The following is a 22,680-nucleotide window of genomic DNA, read 5'->3' as shown; positions in this document are numbered from 1 at the left end:
TAAAATAACAAGAGTTTGAGATTTAAAGCTAAAATTTATCCAAATACGAGCATATTTATAATCCTTCCGATTTAGTTACAATCACTTTACGACAACGAGCGGCGTACCCATTTCCGACAGTGACATCACACTTCCACCTGCTGAATGATGGATCGATTTGGACAAATTTTGTGAGATAAACATGGCAGATTTTTTTAAATCGGCCCTTGGATATTTTAGTCCAGGGAGTGGCCGAACCGAAAATGATTTTGTTGGACAATATGTAGAACTTGGTGACCTTAAATTAAGAGTGAAGCGAGTCATAGCGGAAGGTGAGTTACAGTTCAGTCTCTTACATTGCATTTGAGTAGGGGGGAGGGTTAGAACGAAATGTGAGTGTATATTAAGATATTCACGAAGCATTATCTTTACACTCCACAAAACCACCCATTCCTGCCCCCTTTACTGCCACAAACTCAACATATTTGACGTAATGAGCCATTATATATCAACTGATCAAGTAATAATGTTTTATTTATAGTCCTATGTGCAATTTTCAGTCAAACTGCTTTCCACATTGAGTGGTAAACGTTATCAACACCCCTGAACCAGTACCTTTCTAAACATAATTACACCAGTACATTTCAGTGGGATTTACTCATTTTCACAAGTCTGCATCCTACAGTTTGAATGGAAGTTCAGGCCTACACAACTACCAGACTCGGCACATAAGAATCCTGAATTAACCGTTATATCGAACCACACTACCTGTTTTCAAGGTGTGTGTCAGATCGCATTTCGGAGTATCAGTTAGAACACCGACAGGATGAACCTGCAGTCGTCCTACAAAATTTGTTCTGGGGTATGATACTCCGAAATGCGATCTGACACACACCTTGAAAACAGGTAGTGTGGTCTGATATACTGGTTAATTCAGGATCCTTATGTGCCGATCTGGTAGTTGGGTAGGCCTGAAGTTGATAAATTGGTGTGTGGGCTCTGTCAAGCATTCAGCTATATTGTCCAAGTATCCTGCTTCAGTGCTTGGCATGAAATTTAGGCACATATTTAAAATTGCAGAGGCTCCTTTTCAGCATTCCATAATATTTATTGTTTGTTAGTTATTTATATATCACTGCTAGATGAAATATTTTGGCATTAAAAAAACAGCATAAATATAACTATTAGGTATAACCATGAGGCAACTTTGGTACAAAAAGGTGGCAATTCAAGATGCAAACATTTTTCATCCTTTCCAGGTGGTTTTGCTTTTGTGTATGTAGCACAAGATGTTGCATCTGGAAGAGAATATGCCTTGAAGGTATGGTTTTCATGTTTCACTCCAAATTGTTACTTAATGTCTGTTATATAAGCTTTTTTTTTTTTTTTTTTTTGCTAATTTTGAAAACATTTTTAGGCCGTGGGCGTTTTTCGGTAAGTTAAATGTTTCTGTACAGAATTGCACATGTAAAAGATAATTAAAAATGGTTAGATTGATCATTACTGCTGTGACATTTTTCAGTGATATACTAGTAAGTGTAGTTAAGGTAATAATAGTTATATAGTGACTTAAATTATTACAATTTTTCTGTTGAATTTTTTTAATATAATTTAGTTTTTATTTCAAAATTTCAGAGGCTTCTCTCCAGTGAGGAAGAAAACAGTAAAGCGATTTATCAAGAAATCTGCTTTCTTGTATCCTTTTCACAGCAAGTATGCTGTAATGAAAATGTGGTAGATAAATATGTAAGATAAATAAGATAAATAATGACATTCATTGGTTTTAGTTGATAAGTTGATACATTTTTAAAAATGTATCCAAGTTTAAGATTTATTAATAATAAAAAAGTAAAGAATATAAGTTTCAAAACTGGGAAATCAGAAGCAAAATGCTGTTGATAATGTTAAATTTCTTCCTTAAATCTGATCAGAAAAAGTTGTCTGGGCATCCCAATATCCTTGAGTTTGTCTCAGCGGCATCAATTGGCAAAGAGGAGTCGGACACTGGAATGAGTGAATTTCTTATCCTAACTGAGCTCTGCACAGGTATGTAAACTTGTATAAAGCTCTATTAAGTTTTTTGCTTTTCTCTACTCAGATGCTGGATGGTGGCATGATAGTTTTGTATAAGCTGACAGAAAGGTCATTAAGGTGAACCTGTTTGTTACCACTGTAAATCTCTATTATTACCCAGTTGAAGAATAATAATCTTATAAAGATGGTGAAAAAAGAGAGAAAACAGTAGAAGAAAGTACCACAATTACTAATTTTAACAGAAATCTAAAACCTCCATTCAAAATAATAATGCCTCAAAGACTTATGTTCGTAATATATGTCAACCCCTGGGCTAAATCATTAGTAAAAACATTTTGTCGATCTATCAAATTCTTAGTTAAGGGTTTTGAATAAATAGAGTTTGAAGAGGACTATTAAGATTCAATTTCAGTCAGCAGATTGAAAATTGTTGCCTGTAAAGCAGAAAATGATGGAATTCCTGGTTTGTCAAAGTATGTGTTAAGTACTCTAATATTTTAAATCAAGATTTTAAGGAGTGCTGTTGTTGCATCTTAGCAAGACTTTCCTTGGTTGCTGACATAGTTTAACACCTGTGGCAGGTAAAGTTTTGTGTCCTGTGTTGGCACTACCTTCTAGCATATATCCACCTTAAGGAACACTTCCTGATCAGTGTATATCCAAGAAGGCCTATTTTTTTGTGTGGTGATGGTAACTTTGTCTCTGTACATGTAGTCATCACCTTGATCTACTTGATAACTTTGCTGCCTTGTTTGCAATTTTCCCATCCCATGCCTGGCTTTTAGGTAGAGATTGCAATTTTGATGGATCTTTTTGTTAAATATTTTTATTTTTTAGGAATTACAACTCGCTTGAACAGGGAAAATGTGTTGTGTTGCTTCAATATGATTTTTATTTAAAAGATAGTGTTAAAATGCAGCTGGAATTAAGATAATATATCTACTCAAAGCATATATCTTCCAGTTCAGATTTTTATTTTCAGAATTGCAGCTCTGAGGAGCAGCAAAATTAAATATAATTTTGTTTGCTTTAAAAGACCTTTTCAGAAGAAAACCTTACTCTTCAACTGGTTGTAGGATAGTAAGAAAAATGTTGAATGATGATATGTGTCTCCCTTTCTCTCCCTTTATTTGCAGTTGTGACATCTGCCATTGACTTGGACTAAGACAAACTGGTAAATTTGGCGCTACGGTTTTACAGCATGCAGAATTGTATTTTTTTACTACTTATGTTTCTCCCCCTGATGTTACTTTTACAGGTGGTCAAATGGTGGACATTATGAATGCTGTGGGAGAGTTGTCCTGTGACCAGGTGTTACAGGTGTTCTATCAGACATGCCGAGCTGTGCAACACATGCACAAGCAACAGCAGCCTGTCGTACACAGGGATTTAAAGGTAGGTGTAAAGAAAGTCAGATAATACAGGCGCGTAGCCAGCAATTATATAGGGGGGGAAAGTTTTTTTGGAAAGAGTGGACCTTTAACCATGAAACCTCTGTGTACTATAATAATTTTTTACCCAGAGCAGAACTTTTCGTTGAATGAAGTGGTGGGTTTGAACCCCCTCCCCCTCCCCCGGGTACAAGCCTGTAATACTTTCCAGAAACATGGATAGAAGCAGCACAATTGATGTAAAACATCAAACAGTGCATTTGATGTGGAGAAATGTGGATGTCTTGTGCCAGATTTGAAAAGATTTACCTTCACACAACCAATTTTCCATAACCTGCTCGCCATTATTCTGTTGACCTACGAACTCAAAAATATATTTACATACTTTTTCAAGGATAGTTAATCAGTCAGCTAAATTTGAATATAAATGATATGTTGTATTTAAATCCAAAGGATAGTGCAATTTAAAACACAGGCACTAGTAGTGATTTATTTACTTTAGATGAAGAACCTAAAAGATATATGTCTGTGGGACAAAATTTGTTAGTTTAAGCGTATTAAACCAGAATGCACGTATTTCTGACAGAAAGGAGAGCATTGATTCATAGTGGCTATAATCAAATAACTATTGATCTGGTTGGAAGTTTCTTAGGAGATTCTTAGTTTGTGGAAGTTGTAAGAAAATCAATGCCTTGATTCACAGAATTATGTGGAGCACAGTAGGAATATTATCATGATGCTGAAATAGAGGTTCTGGGATTGAATCTCAGATCCCACTGATGTGACTAATATACCAGATATAATATAAGAGACCATAGATGTTTAAAATAAATTAAATAAAATAAATAGTTACATGATTGTCTGGATTGAAGATAATACTTCTTGATTGAGTGGTTCTTAGTGGACCTTACATAAATTGTTAAACAACTAACACTAAGATAAGAATACTTTTATTAGAATTTTCATGGAAAGTGCATATAAATGTATCTGTGTCTGTACAAATAGCCATCACCTGAGTCTTTCATTGTCACGCCATCGCGGCCCACTTCTCACTGGTACAACAATAGAAGGAAAACCATGTAGCTTACTATCCTCAAACTTATAAGGGTGATTCAAAGCACTTAAATACATATTGAAGCACAATTTTTTTAGGCCTTTTGGTGAATTTTTCATTTTTCATAAAAATTGTCATGTCATTTTCATGGTGTTGACCCCCCCCCCCTTGGACCTCAAGCATTGTACCAGTTACATTTTCTGAATGACTGTATTAACAGCAGTACATACTAGTGTTTAAAAATTGGTGATAAAGCATTCTGTAATTTTGCATCAAATTGAGGAAAATTATTTCGTGCAGTTGTGAAAGAAGAACTGTGTTGTTTATTTTTTTCAAAGTTACAAAAAATCATTTTAAGGACTAAAACAGAGCTCTCATTGGAACACCAGCCTGATTGGATTATTTTTCTTTAAATTGTGCTGTTTTTTTTTTTTTTTTTTTTTTTGAAATCTTTATTTTTCACATACTGACATTTTTATATTTTGTGACTTTGAAATAACATAGGCCTGAACTGGCTGAAGCCTTATGTCACTTTCATTTTCTATAAAATCTTTTCGATAAAATCTAAACAGAGTAATTTTTAAAATATCAGTGGCACTGTCCTCCAGTACTCATGCAAAGCTCCTATAAGCCATTGATTCACGTCTAATACAAGCACAGATTGTAGAGAACATGAAGAAACCAAAAATAGCACTTTTACCTAAAAACTGTTGATATATTGGCATCAGTGAAATGACCATACCTTTTCTGAAGTTAGACAATGTCTATGAACTATATGTGAAAGTATAATTATAGCTAATTTTATGTAGGAAACCTTAAGATTTTGAAAATATTGCTCATATGAGGTTTCAAAACAATTCTGAGAATAATTTGGTCTCCTTCTAGCCTAAACACTTCCAGGTTGATAGGTAACCAGAAGGTTTATTATCATAATATTTAGTGGTTGTGTAGAAAGGTGAGAAAACTACAGTTGATTGTTCTCTTGAGGCTGGACTTGAAGTGATTAGCAGAAATAGCCAGAAAAACATTGGTTCACAGAAGTCACTATGAAGAGTTGCAGACATTGCACAATTTTGTGTTTCTCTAAACTAGCAAGATTCCATGTGAGGTGGGGTGAATTTTTTAGTGATAAGGGTGAAACTGTATGCTGGGGATGAAAACAATACAAAATATGACACATAAACATAGTGAATTTGTTGTGCAATAGACACAGTTTAAGAGAAATATCCAAAAACTATCCATGGATAAATTCTGTCATCTTTTGTTGCTGCACCACTATATTTAGTCTGTCATTATTTTTGATATTTTGCACTCCTCCAAATCCTATGAAACGTTCCTTGATTTTTCACCAAGTTATGACTCTTGGCTTGATCTTGGATAATGCCCATTCTTCACTTTGTGGCTTTGCCTCAGCAGGGGTCTCAAACTGCATTGTAGGAATTTTTGCATGCAAACAGTAAGAAGGTAGGCCCGAACAAGCCCAGCCCCTTCCTTACAGTAACCATCTAACCTGCTAACACTGCTGTCACTGTATAAACTGTGTGCAATCTGTTCATCTGTCAGTAATTTCTTCAATGTGACAACTGTCTGCAGTATTTCAAGTTGCAGAAATGAAAGAATATATAGCGGGGTTTATGACAACAGTTTTGTACATAAGGCAATTGTTGCACACATGTAGCAGCTTTCTGGGTTTCTGCTAAGTGAAAAATTAGAATGAGATTACATTTGTCTATAGGTGATCTCATAATGTCACCAGAGCAGCCCAATCAGTGAAGGGTACTCTATACAGGATTTACCACCCAAAATAAATTTTCCTTTAAGATGTGTGTTGGTGTGTGTGTGTGTGTGTGTGTGTGTGTGTGTGTGGGGGGGGGGGGGGGGGAGGGGGGGAGCAATTATGAAATAAACCTTTTCATGAAACATTGCTTGATCCATTCCTCCACTTGGATTTAATATTTTATTCCATTTTAATTTATTGATTTACCTTTAAATGACTGAACAGTAATTTAGCATTGCGACATAGAAAATATTACTGGGAAATTTTCAAACGGTTTTATTGGTCCTTATCTCTGCTTTTACAAACAATCAGATTATGTGTTTATGAATTTAGGTGACTGTGTTCAAATAATGTAATCTGGGGTAGTGCTAACACTCACCGATTTAGCCAAATGCTAAAAATGGCTTAACTTGGCTAAACAAAAAGTGCTTGATTTGACTCATTTTAGTCAAATTAAAACCATTTGGATAACAAATTGACAAAAAAAAGGTGATTTGGCTAAACAAAAAAAATTGCTAGCGCTACCCCAGGTAATGATAATGTAACTATTTTCAGGTGGAGAATCTATTGCTTAGTTCTAAGGGATCCATTAAACTGTGTGATTTTGGAAGTGCTACTACAAAGATGCATAACCCAGACCATTCTTGGACAGCAATTAAAAGAAGCTTAGTAGAGGATGAGGTAATAAAATCTTTACAAATATTGTTGAGATTAGAGAAATATGACATAAATGAAATGTTATTTATTAAAGAAGGAGATGTGTACAGTCAATATTCACCTGTATTTGCTGCCAAAGTTGATAATGGGTCCCTTAAAAGTGTGCTGATTACTTTGAAATATCTCACTTCTTCTAGTTTTCTTTTTCAATATTTATCATCTTAAAAGTTACGCACTGAACTGCTCAAGTAATGCTAACATTTTAAAACTTTTGAATCAACATTTTGAACACTACTGAAAATATTAACCATTTTATACCCGTAATAAGCAATTACTGTCTTCATACTAGTAGCTAAAAGTGGTTCATTGCAATCCTGACTGCTGATGTCATGCGCTTTTCAGATTGCGAAGCATACAACTCCTATGTATCGCACACCAGAAATGCTTGATCTCTATCAGAACTTCCCAATAACAGAGAAGGCCGATATATGGGTAAGGTTGATATGGAGCTGTGAGTTAAGGTCCCCCTCTCATGTGACAGAGAGTCCCCCATAATAAAGAGTCCATTTCCCTTTAATTTGTACAGGTAAGCCTCGCCCTAGATTTTGAACCACTTACGTCAGGCTAACCTAAACGATTATAATTATAAGTGGAGGGTGGAGTTTTTGTTACGTGGACCCTCAGTTTCCTTACACCCCCTTCCCCTAATTTGTTACCTGTAAGTTAGTCCTATCTAGAGAGAAGGTGGGACTTATTTTCCTTTTTTAAGAATAATTTTTATGTAAACACAGAATTGGTAAAGAATGCATCGCTGTACTTAAATGTTAATAATAGTGAGAAAGTCAGAAGCTATATTTTTAAAACTGTGTTTCTAGCAAAAAGTAAATGGTGCTGTGGATTTACCAAAAACTGCAGTTACTGTTGCTGTTGGTTGGGATAAGAAAGGACATTTGTCTCCTTCACAACAAGCATATTACTGTGGAATAATTGTCTACTAGTACAAATAGAACATTCCGTCCCTGAAAAGTCCAGATATTTTAATGATTGCTGCATTTTGAAGTGCCAGCTGTCTTAACAACTTAGTCCATTAACACTTGACTTTACTTGATTTTACCCAGACGCTGTCGGTGACAGCTGAAAGCTTAGCTTCTCAAATGCACATATGCAAACTAAAATTAACACATTGACTTGACGAAATGTATAATTGTACAATGTAAAATGAAAGTACTGAATATCTCCAAAACAATACGAGGTTGACCAAAAGTTTTGAAGTCCAGTAAAGAGCAATGCAAATAAATGTTCACAAAATCTAGATTATAGGTTTTCACATATTTTCGAGGTTGAAGTAAGAAAAAAACTCATATTTAATTAAAGTAGAAAGAGAAAAACACACACATACACACACACACACTCACACACACACACAAAAAAAACTTGTAAACTGAATGAACTCTCTGGCTGGTGGTTTGTACCTTAGGGGTGGCCCACACCTCTTTAAACCTCTAGCATTGCATTAAAAAGTTTTGTTTGAATATAAGTTCCATTTATGGTTATCACAGTGGAATCTATATGGCTGGCCAGTAGACAGGGGTTGTTCTGGAGGGGAGGGGGGTAAATTGGTGTTCAAAAGGTCCAGTCTGAATAAAAAAAAGGTTTATTTTAAATGCCATTTCTCAGGGTTGGACAAGTGAGGGATATCAAGGTGCACTTGTTCAGAATATGACCTCCCCTCCCATTTAAATAGCTTGTATGGTATGCCCTAGATGTCTTACAACAGTGTCCCTTGGATTTCTAGGCACTGGGCTGCGTGTTGTTTATGTTGTGCTTCCGGGAACATCCCTTTGAGGATTCTGCCAAGCTAAGGATAATCAATGGAAAATATAACATTCCAGCCACAGACTCAAAGTACAAAGTATTCCATGGTCTTATACGTAAGTAAATGTATATTATATGTTGTACATTGTGATGTAAAAATTTGTGCAAACATAGGATATTATACACTTATATATTTTGAAGTCTGGGGCAAACTCTGACATGAGTTGGTGCCTTTTCACAAATTTGGTGTCCATTATATCCTTGAATAAAAGAAAAAAATTCTCTGTTAGGTTTGGGTGTTTGTGGGATCATTTATCAGTTTTTGTTTAAAGGATAACAACTGTTCTTTTTGGTCAAAAAAAATGGATTTTCCTTGGGTAAACGATGATTTAACCATAGTTACCAATGGTTATTGAATCCATTCAGGCATTCAAAGTTAGTCCTTTTTTAAAAATTTGTTTGTAATAATTTCTTAAGAGATTATTCCTGAGATATAGCCATCAGTAAAGGCCCACATGGTCAGATGGCAAGAATAATTGTTATATCTGCTGTTGTGTTGGTTAAATGGCATTAATTTTATTTCCATGAGTTGTTTACAATGTTTTTATTGTGAAACATAAATCTCCTGAATAGTTGTTATCCCTTTGTATAACAGTATTTTATTTGCAAGATTTATTTTTATAGCCACTGGCTTATAACGCTGAATGCATGTTTAAGTCAAATAAGTTGATATTGGTTGCATAATTTTCCTTTTTTGAAAGAAATTATTTGTTTTGTTTTCCCTCAGCCTTTCCCTTGTTTTATTCTTTAAAAAGTTGTTAATTCACAGCCACCTGTGTGGTATTGCTTTGAATACATTTTAGCTGTCTATGGGGTACTTTGTTTATTGTAGTATATTTTTTCTTGTTTTATTTTTAGTGCATAATCAGTATAGTAATTATCACTTGGCACCCCATGATTAGTTATCATCGTCTAGTATTTTTACTATTGCAAAAAAATGTATGATGTTTTGATGTTATTTTCCTTGTAAGGGGTCTGTATTTCTATTTTTTAACAGTATGTGATCAATTTAGTCAATATACTAAATTTGCTAACCCCCCCCCCCCCCCCCAAGACTAACAATTTTTTTGCTGTCTCAATAAAATTAAATGAAAGAATATGCTGAGGGTTATTCATTTTGCCTCTCTATGCTTTCAGGCTCCATGCTTAAGATAGATCCCAGGGAGAGGCCAGCTGTTGGAGAGGTGATAGAAAGGCTGCAGGAGATAGCTGTTGCCAGAGGGGTTGACCTCAAGGTTCCCTTGAATTTTGGAATTCCACAGAACAGAGGTAGTTTATCCAGGTGTCAGTGTAACAGAATTTCCCAATTGGATCCTGTTTAATAAAACTGATGTAAGGTTCCTTTTGGGATTTGATAAAGTCAGCAGTTAAAAATGGAAGAAACAGTCAAGTAAAGGTATTCTGTGAATGAAGCACAGGAGGTTACGTATACTTCCTTTCGCAAGTACTCCACAACTTCATTTCCTTCTTTTAGTTTAATTTATTTATAGATTGCACACATTGTGAAAATGAGGGAAATAGAAATTGTAGATTAAAGATTATTTGCTATGTTCAGTAATTATTCTGTGTGGCGAAATCAGGAGTCGCCCTGGAGAGAATAAAGTAATACAAGATACAATAATGATAGTAAAGTGAAGGATAATTATTGAAGGTGGGGTGTTAAACTGCATATAATGAATTAATTGGCCATTGTGAGTTTGAAGGATCTATTTGGGCAACTCCCTTATGTAATAGCAATCTATTAAATTGCCAATCACTCAAAGTGAGCTAATACAGTCTGAATGATTTGAATATACTGGCTGCTTGATGGGAGAGGACCTAAGCCTACGTTTACTGACCTGGGCCTCATGCTTTGTTACAGCTAGTGCCCCAGGCACACCAGAGAGGAGGCCCCCACCCCAGCAGTATCAGCCCTATCCCCAGGGGGGGCAGTCCTCCACCAGCAACCTTATTAGCTCACTTAAAGGAGGCGCTGGAAGCCTGATGAAAAATATCAAAGATGCCTCCTCTAAAGTTATGGAGACTGTTCAAGCGTAAGTATTCAGGTCACTGTTCACAATAAAAGTTATTTTATGTCTAAACATCCCCTAAAGCTACTTGTCTTTCTTGATTCAGACCATTAAATTGATATAACCCCTCAAATAAAAGCCCCAAATGTTGAAATTTCATTCTAAAATGTCGGGGGAAAACATGGGAAAGCATGTCGATTTTATGAGTTGTATAAGAAACTAGTAGAGGTGCTTTATATGCATTTCTGTGAATCCACACTCCATCCAGTTCAAATGTACCTTTAATTGAATATTTGTGTTATTTGCATTATATTTAAATCATAGTTTCAGGTACACCCTGAGGAGTATCTTTGATTTTTTTTAATGATGGGATATTTGTTTTCAGCACTATGAACAAAGGGGACCTAGATATAGCTTACATTACATCGCGGTTGATAGGTAAGTTACCATGCTCTGTGCATATTGCCAAAATACTCATTAAGAACCTAATCAAGGAAACTGAATATAGTTGTCCCAAAAAGACCTGAAATTCAAGACCATACATGTATACATATGCTGTATTTTATACATTGACCTTTCTTCTTTGGTTCAGTCATGTCCTATCCAGCAGAAGGGGTAGAGTCTGCTATCAAAAATCACATCGATGATGTCAGGAATTACCTGGAAGACAGGCATCCTGATTCTTATGCAGTGTACAATTTGTCTCAAAGAAGTTACAAATCAGTGAAATTTCAAAACAGAGTAAGTGAACCATGCTTCATTGGGTGTACTTGATATCATGTGTTTCTAAGCGGAGTGGATTTTGAGATGATGATGTAAATGCACTGTGGGTATCTCTGTCATTTGCTCCCTTTCATTTAAACTGGAAATCTACTAAATAATATCAATAATAATAATAATAATAATACTAGTAAGTTCATTAGAAAATTGCAAACCATTGGGTTGACGTTGTACATGAATATAACTAATGAATATATAATGGATGGCTGATTAAGATACACACTGGGGGGTGAGTGACGTTCTTGTCTCCCTGGGAAGGATACATAAATACATACCCATTTTAATGCAGTGTTTTGTGAACAAGCCTGTGTGGTTGATTCCAGCTTATAATTGTTAGCAACAAATTAATTTTAATTTAAGGTCTCTGAATGTGGTTGGCCAGCTAAAAAAGCACCATCATTGCAAGCGTTATTTGCCATCTGTAAGAACATGCACCTTTGGTTGCGTCAGAATCCAAAGAATGTGTGTGTGGTCCACTGCACGGTAAGATATTTAGATATCTAGGGATCACTTTCAAGGAACTGGATGGCAAAATGTGCTAACTTTTTTTTTGAAAAGGGAACATATCCGTTTATGTTGTATGCAATCATGTTACTGTATTTCTGAAGCTGCTAGTCAGTTTTCTAAATTAAGCTAGTTTTCATGGGTACTTATTCAAGTATATCTGATTTCGATCGTTGTTGACTTAAAATTGTCATAAATTCAGTCAGTATTTAGATTCACCGTTACTGTCTTTTTAAATTTTTTCTGCAGCAGCTTGCAAAGTATGTAAAATTAAAGTGTTAAATAGTCAATACATGGTTAGAGGTGAATTGACTCATTTGGATCCCCATTTTATGTCTATCTTTACCTTATTAGTGCTCCTTTATTCTGGTCACTTTATGACTTGTTTTACCTGGTCTTTTTTTTAGGATGGCAAAGCTAATTCTGCTACAGTCATAGGGGCTTTCCTTGTGTTCTGTAGACTGTTTGACAATGTTGCCTCCACTATCCACTTGTTCACAGTAAGAAGATGTGCCCCGGCAATGCAGCCCTCTCAGAAGAGGTACTCTTATGTCTTTGAATTTTTTAATTAGAGAAAAGGATACATATTTTTTGTGAGGCTTTGTTGTGTTTTGGCAATGCTGTAAGAGTTGCTCTTTGGTGTTTTGAAAGCACTTTTTTGCTCAGGATTTTAGAGAGTTAAGACTGGTACTGCATTTGAAAACAGAAAATTTTGAGATTTTGAGGAAATCAACTTAACAGTATACTTAGATCACTTTTATATGAAAAAATTAAGTTCCCTCATCGCAGTTGAACTAAATTTGTCTTTGTAAAAATGTAAAAACTAACACATGGGTGTATTATTCTTTTAGGTATATTGATTATATGTGTCACATGATGAATGAAGAGCCTGTCATGCCCCATAGCAAACCACTGATGTTGTCTAGTTTGACCATGGTCCCTATTCCATTATTTAATAAGACAAAGTAAGTGATGCTTTTCTTATTTTACAGCAGATTTTGCTTTTTTTGATGAAATAAGTGAAAGTATGTCAATCTGTATTTTTTTTTAAACAGCAGTCCACTGCCGTCACCTACATTTGTTGTCATCTGAGTCATCATTATTGCTGTGCACTTTTCACCTTTAAGGCAATTTATGGAAAAAAGTGAGATAATATCCTCAAATGTACTGGAGTAATTTATGGCACTAAAATACAGGTCAAGCTCAAATAACAGTTTTATTTGATTATTTTTTTGAAGTTATGCAGTTTTTTGTGAATTTTTCATTTTGGCATTTTGTCTGACTTTTAAATCCTGTGGGCCTGAGGCCCTTTGTTAGTTACATTTTCTTAATGCCGTTGGTATTTAAAGTAAATAATTTTAAAAAATGGTGTGGTCAATGCTGTTTTACACTCTGTAATATTGCATAAGAATTAACAAAAGCCTGCCACCATTATTAAAGGAAAACAGTGTTACATATCATTTCTAACTTACAAGAATGATTTTTATGACTAAAATGCATCTTAAGTAGGAAAAGTACATGTAGCTTGATTGGATGATTTTTTGGAATTAATGTAGTGTGTGTATATACATGTGCTTAGTTTCTCAAGAAAATTGTGTTTTTGGAAAAGTATTACTAAGCCTCTGTTTTTGTTATTGTTACTCAGTTGTTAGGTTGAATTTTAAGAATACTTTCATTGTTATGCAAGATGTTTTTCTTTAGCTTATGATAGCCTTCACTTTTATTCAGTTTGGTATGTGTGTATTGTTCTACATATTAAGTATCTGAACAATAAGTCATCACCTGTGTATGTCATGCCCATAGCCATTTGCAAACATGCAACTTTCTTCATTAAGACCATATAGGGAAATTTTATATAATTTTTCTTGATTCCTTTTTGGAATTTATTTGCCTTGAAGTTAAGTCATCTTGGAAACATTTCTGTTTTCTTGGGATCTTAATAAGTTGGCCTCAGTTCAGTTTTATTGTATATGCAAGTATATACAAAATCAACTTCAGTTGACTTTTATTCTATGTGTTGTTTTTTAACGATTGTTTAATTTCTTCAATTATGCTGATTTTGCAGTCCAAACCTTTATATAAGTTATTGCCAAGGGCTTCACAGAAAGAAAAATATAAGGTGTAGATTTCAAAAGGCAAGATAAGGAAAAAAGAATTAAGAAGACAAAAGCATAGCAGGGGCCGGTTTCACAAAGCAGTAGTTAGTTAGAAGAACTAACTACTGAACTACCTTGCTAATGAGCAAACTTAGCGATTTTCGAGGGGTGTTTCACGAAGCAGTAGTTAACTTATCGCTAAGTTCAGTCGTAAAGTTCGGTCGTTAGTTCTCTCGTTACTCACCGTAGTCTCGAAACCGTCTGCCGGAAGTGGAACTCTTGCGTAAAAGTGTCAAGAAAGCACTAACTCTCCAATTTTTGGTGGCTGGAAATGCATTAGAACGTCTGCTTTGAGGTCGTCGTAAAGGATATCCACCACCTTTTTGCCGCTCTTTTTGTCACAGCTAGGCGCAACCTCTCGTAAATTGCATCATCGCGTGTATATTCTAATAGATTCTGCCTATCATGAAAACGTCGTAGTCTACGTTGCCGTCTGGCGGTACGGATAGCAAGAAAGGTCGTCGCCATATTGGATACAAAGACAAACGACAGACAACGGTAACTAAGCAACCTTTTTATTTCACTCATGACGCATGCTCTGACCAGTCGTTAAATATCCAAGGTAACAACGAGACAATAACGAGCGAGAGAACTAGCGATTGCTTCGTGAAACGGCACTATAACTAGCGAGAGGCTAACTACCGATCGCTAACTAACTACTGCTTTGTGAAACCGGCCCCTGTTCTATTATACTAGCAATTAAGCTTCAAGCCAAAGAGCAAGAGCATGCTTTTTACTGTGGCAGAATGTTTTCTTCAGTTTTACATCAAGCCAAAGAGCATGCTTTTTACTGTGACGGAATGTTTTCTTCAGTTATACAAGGAGATTTTCCTGCTTTTACAGTGAAGTGAGCTGTTATGAATTAAATGTTAATGCAGGTACAGGAGATATTATTTATCAGGTCTTGCTGGCACATAGTATCAAAGAAGTATAAGCTGATGCATGAGAAGTATATCCTGATGTCTAAGAAGTATATCCTGGTGTCTTAGAAATATACCTGATGTCTACATTGTACCTCCTGATGTCTGAGATGTATATCCTGATGTCTGAGAATCCATAAGGACATACTTGTTATGCTGTGCATTGGCCTTTAAAGCAAATAATAAGATATTGTAAAAATATTTTGCACATAACATGTTTTGCTGATTTATATGGAAAAATTGTTAATAAATTAGCTTATAACAGGAATTGCACAGTCCCTGAAATTCCTGAAAAAACCTGGAATTTTTATTTTGGAGAATTTCCCTTGTGGAATTTTGTGATTCCCCTGAAGGGACTAATAAGATATTATAAAAATATTTTGAACATAACATGTTTTGATGATTAATAGGAAAATTGCCTGTAAAGGAACTTATGACAGGGTTGGCACATCCTTACCCAAGGTTCTAGATTCCGGTATTGCCAGCTCGATCTTGATTTCATATATAACCCATAGTAGCAATACCAGGCTCTAGTGAACAGTGGCAACTCGGGGGCGTTCTTCTTCAAAATTCTGCCTGGGGCGCTTCCATATTTGGAAGTCACACGTCACAGCTGTGTCCGCCTGGATCCATATTTGGAAGTCATAACTCTCGTACGTCACAGGTTTGGCCGCCTATAGCTGCCTTTCCCGCCTTGCGCTGAAGTCTCGTGCAGGCGAGACAAGAAGCAATTAAAATGTCTGACACGGAGTTAGAAGTTTGAAATGAAAATATCTTGCAGTCAAAGGTCAGTGCCACAATACAAGCAACATTCTGCTGTAAAAACTTATTTTCGTGTAGCCATTGCGCAGCCCTTATAGTGGTATCGGGCATACAGTGTAGCTGTCAAATTTGGCACACGGCAAGCACATGTATTGTGCACGTGTATATCTCAGGACTAAATGTTCTTTGATAAGCAAAAAAATACAAAAACATTGGATATATCTTTTTTTTCCGAAGAATATTATTTATTTTTTCACTTTACATCTTAAATACAGCAAATAAAATTAAATAAAGCAGAATTAAATTTGTTTTACGTTTTATTTTGGTCTGATGACATTCAACTGCATTTTCACTGCGGAGCAGTTCTATTTGATTGATGGAAAACTTTCATGGCCGCTGGTCTTCAGAGTTAGTAAAAGCGACTCCACCACAAGGTATATTTAGCAAGCTAGCTTTTACGTTGCTCTGACACTCAGGGTACACATCCCCTGAAGTTCCTGGAAAAACCTGGAATTTTGATTTTTGAGAATTTCACTGGAAAACCCATGGAATTTCATAATTATCGCTGGTGAGAATACTTTTTTTTATAAAATGTCATATTCTTTCTTTTTGCAATGTCCATCTCAAGTCTGAAATGGCAGTTTCAGAAATTCTCATGTGAAATTTGCGGGTTCCTTTGACAGAGTATGTATACAGTAATGGGTTTAATTTAAATTGGCCACTCATTGCGTCAAATGGTAAGAATAGATCAGTACAAGTTTCTTTGGCTGATGCCAGCAAAGCCATGATTGCTCTTTAGGCGGGGCGTCAAGGCTTTTCCCAGCACACTGTCCAGTCGTCATTTGAATGGGCCCAGGCATCACTGGATGACCTTTATTTTCAAAGAGGGGTGGACAACTGACAAATTTTTTGAAAATACACAACCTAATATTTAGAAAAACTAAGAATATTATTATTTGTATCTTCAGCGGGAAATGGTTAGTGATCTGAGCAAGAAGAAAAAGCAGTTTTCATATTACGCAGTTCAACGCACTTTGATAGCAGAAATTGTCAACAGGAGATCGTTAAGCCAAGATAACAGTTAATAGCAATATCTATACCTTGTATATATACTGCCTGTAAATCCCTTTTTGTGCAGAATTCGTTTAACTTAGTTTCATTCAAACATGTAGCATTTTATTTAATTGCAATGTTATCATTTTAGGTACAATTTCAACACACTAGGTTGCAATCTTTATAAATTATTATTATTATAATTATTATTAATTTCTGTTCATCTTATAAATACATTTCCATTCCATTATAGTATGTCATTATTGTACTGCGATCTCTTTTATGCAATTTTACCATTAGGTTGAACGTATTGTATTTGCAAAAAAAATGTGTATGTTTGCATCCAACACCAAACATCTGGGCCGCAATATATTTACATGATTCTTTTACTTGGTAAATTTGATAGAGAATCCTGTGTCCTGAAGTTCATACCAATTTGTGTGTCAACTGAGAAGTTGTGTCAATCAAATTATGTTATTTGGGTCATTCCTAAAAAGAAAGAAAAAAAATTGAGTTACTACAGTGGTCTGCACACATTTGGTGTATTATCTGCATAATTTGGACTTATTTTTGCCATTTTATACAATGATATTCTCCGGTATGGATGGAAACCAACAGTAACCAATAATGATATTCAGCAGGTATGCAGATATTTCACCACATGTAGGCATTGCTGACTCAAAGCTTACTTTTTTGTGGAATGTCCCATTTACCACTTTTTAGGCTGGTGGTACAATCTCTTGATGCAGCCATTGCCTCTCTGAGCCCTTAGTGGAATTCTCTTTTCATTCCCTTTTTCAGGATATGGGTTGTATTAAAAATATGTAAAGAATTTTAAATAAATGCAATGCCTTTGATGGTTTTAACTTCATTGGTATGTCTTTTTTAAAATGTGTGTAGTTATTGTTCACGTTCACTTTTTTTTACAGGTCTGGTTGTAGACCTTTTGTGGAGGTCTATGTTGGTGAAGAAAGAGTTTTATCCACATCACAGGAATATGATAGAATGAGGTATACTATAGCAAACCAGCTGTCAGAATAGGTTGAAGGACATTTCATATTATTAAAAGTTTTTCACACACCAGATTGTAGTTGAAAAATTATTTGTTTAATAAAGCTGATAATGAGTAAAAAAAGCAAAAAAATATCAGTTATTAAAAGAAAACAGGGTATGCTTTATTGAGAAGTGGTGTAAAATGTCAGCATTGTCTGGAGAAATCACCTCACTCTCATTTATTCCAGATGGCAAATTTTGTTAAGCTTTTGCATCTGTGCATTCATGCTGTGAACAAAATATGATGTATTGATTTTTGTTTTATTTTATTTAATTAATTAATTTATTTTATTTATTTATTTATTGTGATTAGTTTGATGGTTACCTGCTCTTTTCTTTTTAGGGGGTATGATGTCTCTGACAGTAAGGTTGTTATTCCACTGAATGTGTCAGTATGTGGAGATGTAACCATTGTGGCCTACCATGCCAGGTCTACCTTTGGGGGGAAAGTGCAAGGAAAGGTATGGCGATTACTTAGAGTTTTCAGTTGATATGCTCATTCCTTAATTTTACTACATTTTTGATATTTACAAAAGTATACTAAAAATCTACTTATTTCTTTTTAGAAATCTTAAATCAGTGTCTTATATATTACTTGTACTACATTGTTTTGGAGATGATTATGTTTATTTCATTTTATCTGAATTTAATCAGTATTTGCAGTTTGCTTTACACTGTATTTAGTGGCAGAACACTGAATATATATTTCCAGATAACATCTTTCAAGATGTTTCAAGTTCAATTCCATACGGGATATCTGAAGTCAGATCAAAAAGACATCAAGTTTTCCAAGTAAGTGTAAAATTGAATGTATATTTTAAAGAGTTTAAAAATGTTTTTTAGAATAATTTTGGTTACAAAAAGGACATATGAACCTTCTCAGATTTTTCTCATTATGATTTTAAAGATTAACATAATTTTGGTTTTTCATTCCAATTTGGTTTCAAACTTTATATTTATATACATATATAAACTGAAATGGTTAACACATCATTTGATAGACTTGAAAGATTTTATCCATCCAAGTAGATCTATGAATAACTAGGTGAAGTCTAATTAGGTTAATTTTCAGATAAAGGCCATACTTAATTACCTCTGATTCATAAAGAGGAGCCAAAGAATTTAAACTTTATATAATTTCATATATTTATTATTGTCTGTTATTCTGTTGATGTTTTCTAAGCATTATTTCCTCATTCCACAATATACATATTACATGTTCAGCCTTTGAGTGTATTTTGCATTTTAGTCTCTTCCACTGTTCCGTCTTTTAGTATCTGCCATTACTTTCAGGTATGACTTGGATCAGACAGAAGACCCAGAGAAGTACCCAGAGCTGTTCAATGTGGTGCTGTCACTCGCTGTGGCCCCAAAAGATCGTGTGCGGAGACCTGGAGAGAAACCACCCATATGGGAGTCAGCCAATACAAAGGAGATGAAACCTAGAATCCTCTTTTCAAATAAGGAAGAATTCCAAAGAGTGTGTGCAGAATTTGGTAAGAATGTGACTTTTGAAATGACATAAATCCTAGGAAAAATTGTTAATGGCAAATTTCAATTTAATATCATCCACTTTTTCTTTTGTCTTAACGCTAGTCAGCATTTCTCCTATATTTTTTTCTATAGTTTCAAGGTTTACATTATTTAGCACCTTAGAATGGTGGCTTATTGATTCAATTGCAGGAGTTAAGCAGAAGAAAAGCATGAGTCGGTCTGAGAGTACAACTTCAGAGGAGGAGGTAACAACCCCACCACCATCTAAAGACCAAAATGACTTCTTCAGTCAGGCCAATGCCCAAAAGGGCATGCAAGGAGGGACAAAAGTTGGCAAGTCCAGTTTCTTTGACACCATTGAATGGCAGGATGATGTTCCCAGTGACAATGTGAGAAACAGGCGTGTGAGTGATGATTTTGCTGATTTTACCAATGAAAGACATGGTCAGCAAGAGGAGAACAAGAGCTACTTGCAGAGAGAGGAGGGAGCAGGTCTTCTTGGAGATGTGAGCGGTGAGGAAGACGAGGTAAATCATGTGCCTCCTCCAAGACCTCCACCTCCCCATGTTACCCGGACAACTGCAGATAACAAGCCTGCAGAGCCCCAGGTGGATCTACTGAATATGGGAAGTGCACAGACCACTTCTGGTGACATAAATTTGTTTGACATTGGTCACACTGAAACGGAAGCCTCTAACTTTGACCTCCTAAGTGGATCAGCTTCATACGGTGGCAGTGAGAAAAGCAACACTACAGCAGATTTGCTGGGTGGTCAAGACACATTTGACCCCTTTCAAGATGCTGCCCCAGCATCTTCCTCAGCCTCGTCATTTCAACAACCATCTTCCAATCAGAACACATTTCAAAACACAAAACAAGGACAGAATGATACAGACTTTGCCAATCATTTTGATGCATTTGATCCCTTCCATGGATCTCAGTCAGGGAATGATGATTTCATAGGGTTCACGGGAAGCAGTGGAGGCAAGACAACAACAGCAAGTGGTACAGCACAAGATGGTCCCGATTTGATGGGGAGTTGGGATCCAACTGCCACCTCTTTGCCCAGGAATGGGAGTGCCACCAACATGGGGGGAATGGGGGGCGGCTGGAATGCCAACCCAGGTGCCAATTTGATGGGTGGTGGAAATAATGGCACTGCTGCCCACCAGAGTAGTGGGTCCCACCTTGGGGCACACCTTGGGCCGCACCTTGGGATGGGAATGCACCGCAATAGCAGCTTCCCTGGAATGGGGTTCCAAACCACAAGTGGCAGCACCACAGCTGCTGCAGGGATGGGCATGCAGAGAAACAGCAGCTCACAAAACATCAGAGGAAATGTTGATGCCAAACCAGCTGATCCCTTTGCAAATTTAGGTAGGTATTACTTATCAAAATCATTTAAGTGACAGTGAAATAAGTTGGTGATTTTAGGGACCATTCAGATCGAGAAGAGCCTACTATTTAATAAGTTGGTACCTTTGTGTCTATTTTGCCAGGTAACTTTGGCAGCCTTGGTGTACAAGGTATGAAGGGCAGTCAGAGTTTCAGTGCAATGCCTAATGTGCCAATTGCTGGACAGTCACAACAAAAAATGCAAGGAGCAGGAGGTAAGGGGACTTTCATTACAGTGACCTCTTAGTTGTTTTCTCAAGCAGTATACCCTGCTGTTATGAATCAAAATGCAGTTTTGTTACCTTCAGATGTATATCTTTATGTATTATATAAACTAAAGGACATAAAGTTTATTTCTGAATCTATTTTGCTATAAGCATTTGATGAGGTTTAAATGCTGGTCAAGTTTGAAACTGGTCATGATCAGGTTATTTATGAGAACTTTTGGATTGATTCTTATTGGTATTCACTGGACTACACACACACTATTTGAAATGTTTGTAGTTGAGTTATGGATTTGAGTCTAAGTTGAGTGTTCATGACCATTGTTTATAATTTTGTCATGCTCTAATATATTCGAGTTTCTCGAAGTAGGTCTTTCTTTATGGCTTATTTGTTTTGGAAGGTTTTTGAAGTGTCAATCCTGTGTGTTAACTCTGTTAATTAAGTGGCCATTGGATCTGTTTGAATTTAGATCTAGGAGTGCTAAAAATAGTTTTGCAAAATTAGCAAAGATTTCTTAATTACATCCTCTTGCTGACCTCCCTGTCTAATTCCAAGGAATATTATTCTGCTATTTTGAGTGTGCTTGATTTACTAACTTTCTTATTAAAGAATCAGTATTGTGACATTTTGAGTGGACTTAATTAGACCCTCTCTGAGCTTCCTGTCTGGTTCAATCTAGGAAATGTTTACTGTTAGTGGCTATTTTGAGCATCAAGTAATTATGAGTAATTAGGAGATGTTATTGCATTTTTTCCAACTTGCTTTAGGATCATGGCAGTCCCCAACAAAAAAACAGTCTCAGCCTCTGCAACAACAACAACAACAACAACAACAACAAGAACAACAGAAGCCCCAGGCTGCCAAACCCAACTATAATGTTGGAGGGTTCTCCAGTGTGGTGGGAGGGAGAGAGGACAGGGGACCCAGAAAACCTTTTGGTGAGTAGGCTTGCAGACACTCGGACCAGCAGCTATGAGAAATAATGCTGAAAAGATCTTTTGCAGGACTGACTGTAAATTCTCAAAGGTGACCCTAAAATTTCTTCCTGGTCCAACTGAACAATAAAATTTCATGGTCCTTGGATCTTTTGTTGGTCATGGCCTGTAGGTGTGAAGTTCCAACACGTTTTTGATTCTTTTGCAGTGTATTTTGCAAATTTTAGTCATGTTTATTTGTTCTATTCTCTTTAGGATGCTGTAGGGAATACTGATAACAATCACCTCAAGATGAATTACATTTAAAACATGGAATTTTCTTTTCATGAATGTAGGTTATGAAAAACCACAGATGACCAAAAATACATTTGAAGACCTGCTGGGAACTCACGGGTTTTCAGCATCCTCTAGTAAAAATGAGCCTAAGACGATCAAAGAAATGAGAAAAGATGTGCAAGCCCAGATAATGGATCCTGAGATGCTAAAGGTAGAGTCTGGTGTTTTTCAACAAAATTTGCAGGTGTAGTGTTGATAACCCTGGATAACAATAATGACAGCAGTGACAATACTGCCAAATAAACCATTTTCACAAACTTGTTAATTGAATGTACTATTCTTGTAAACAGT

The 22,680-nt window shown here is 35.9% G+C and overlaps 1 protein-coding gene across 1 annotated transcript in view; it reads left to right on the top strand.

Annotated features, from left to right (window-relative positions):
• The first annotated feature begins 102 nt into the window (after positions 1-102).
• The window catches only part of LOC106165625 (cyclin-G-associated kinase), a 24,051-nt gene continuing 1,473 nt past the window's right edge, over positions 103-22,680 (top strand). Inside the window, exons 1-23 of the mRNA XM_086999412.1 lie at positions 103-311; positions 1,239-1,300; positions 1,615-1,674; positions 1,911-2,025; positions 3,272-3,408; positions 6,791-6,916; positions 7,295-7,384; positions 8,688-8,823; positions 9,905-10,036; positions 10,629-10,800; positions 11,162-11,214; positions 11,369-11,517; positions 11,917-12,039; positions 12,468-12,601; positions 12,912-13,025; positions 17,881-17,961; positions 18,348-18,465; positions 18,717-18,796; positions 19,298-19,500; positions 19,688-20,875; positions 20,998-21,108; positions 21,886-22,056; positions 22,389-22,540. Coding sequence (XP_086855538.1) covers positions 182-311; positions 1,239-1,300; positions 1,615-1,674; positions 1,911-2,025; positions 3,272-3,408; positions 6,791-6,916; positions 7,295-7,384; positions 8,688-8,823; positions 9,905-10,036; positions 10,629-10,800; positions 11,162-11,214; positions 11,369-11,517; positions 11,917-12,039; positions 12,468-12,601; positions 12,912-13,025; positions 17,881-17,961; positions 18,348-18,465; positions 18,717-18,796; positions 19,298-19,500; positions 19,688-20,875; positions 20,998-21,108; positions 21,886-22,056; positions 22,389-22,540 — 3,837 coding nt within the window. The 5' untranslated portion in view covers positions 103-181. The remainder of the gene's footprint in view (positions 312-1,238; positions 1,301-1,614; positions 1,675-1,910; positions 2,026-3,271; positions 3,409-6,790; positions 6,917-7,294; positions 7,385-8,687; positions 8,824-9,904; positions 10,037-10,628; positions 10,801-11,161; positions 11,215-11,368; positions 11,518-11,916; positions 12,040-12,467; positions 12,602-12,911; positions 13,026-17,880; positions 17,962-18,347; positions 18,466-18,716; positions 18,797-19,297; positions 19,501-19,687; positions 20,876-20,997; positions 21,109-21,885; positions 22,057-22,388; positions 22,541-22,680) is intronic.

Source organism: Lingula anatina, chromosome 1, assembly GCF_051362555.1.
Source record: "Lingula anatina isolate TDL-2025a chromosome 1, LinAna3.0, whole genome shotgun sequence".
In the NCBI taxonomy this organism is placed as follows: Eukaryota; Metazoa; Brachiopoda; class Lingulata; order Lingulida; family Lingulidae; genus Lingula; species Lingula anatina.
The sequence above is the reverse complement of the archived record's forward strand: the minus strand, read 5'-3'. Positions and strand labels throughout refer to the sequence as shown.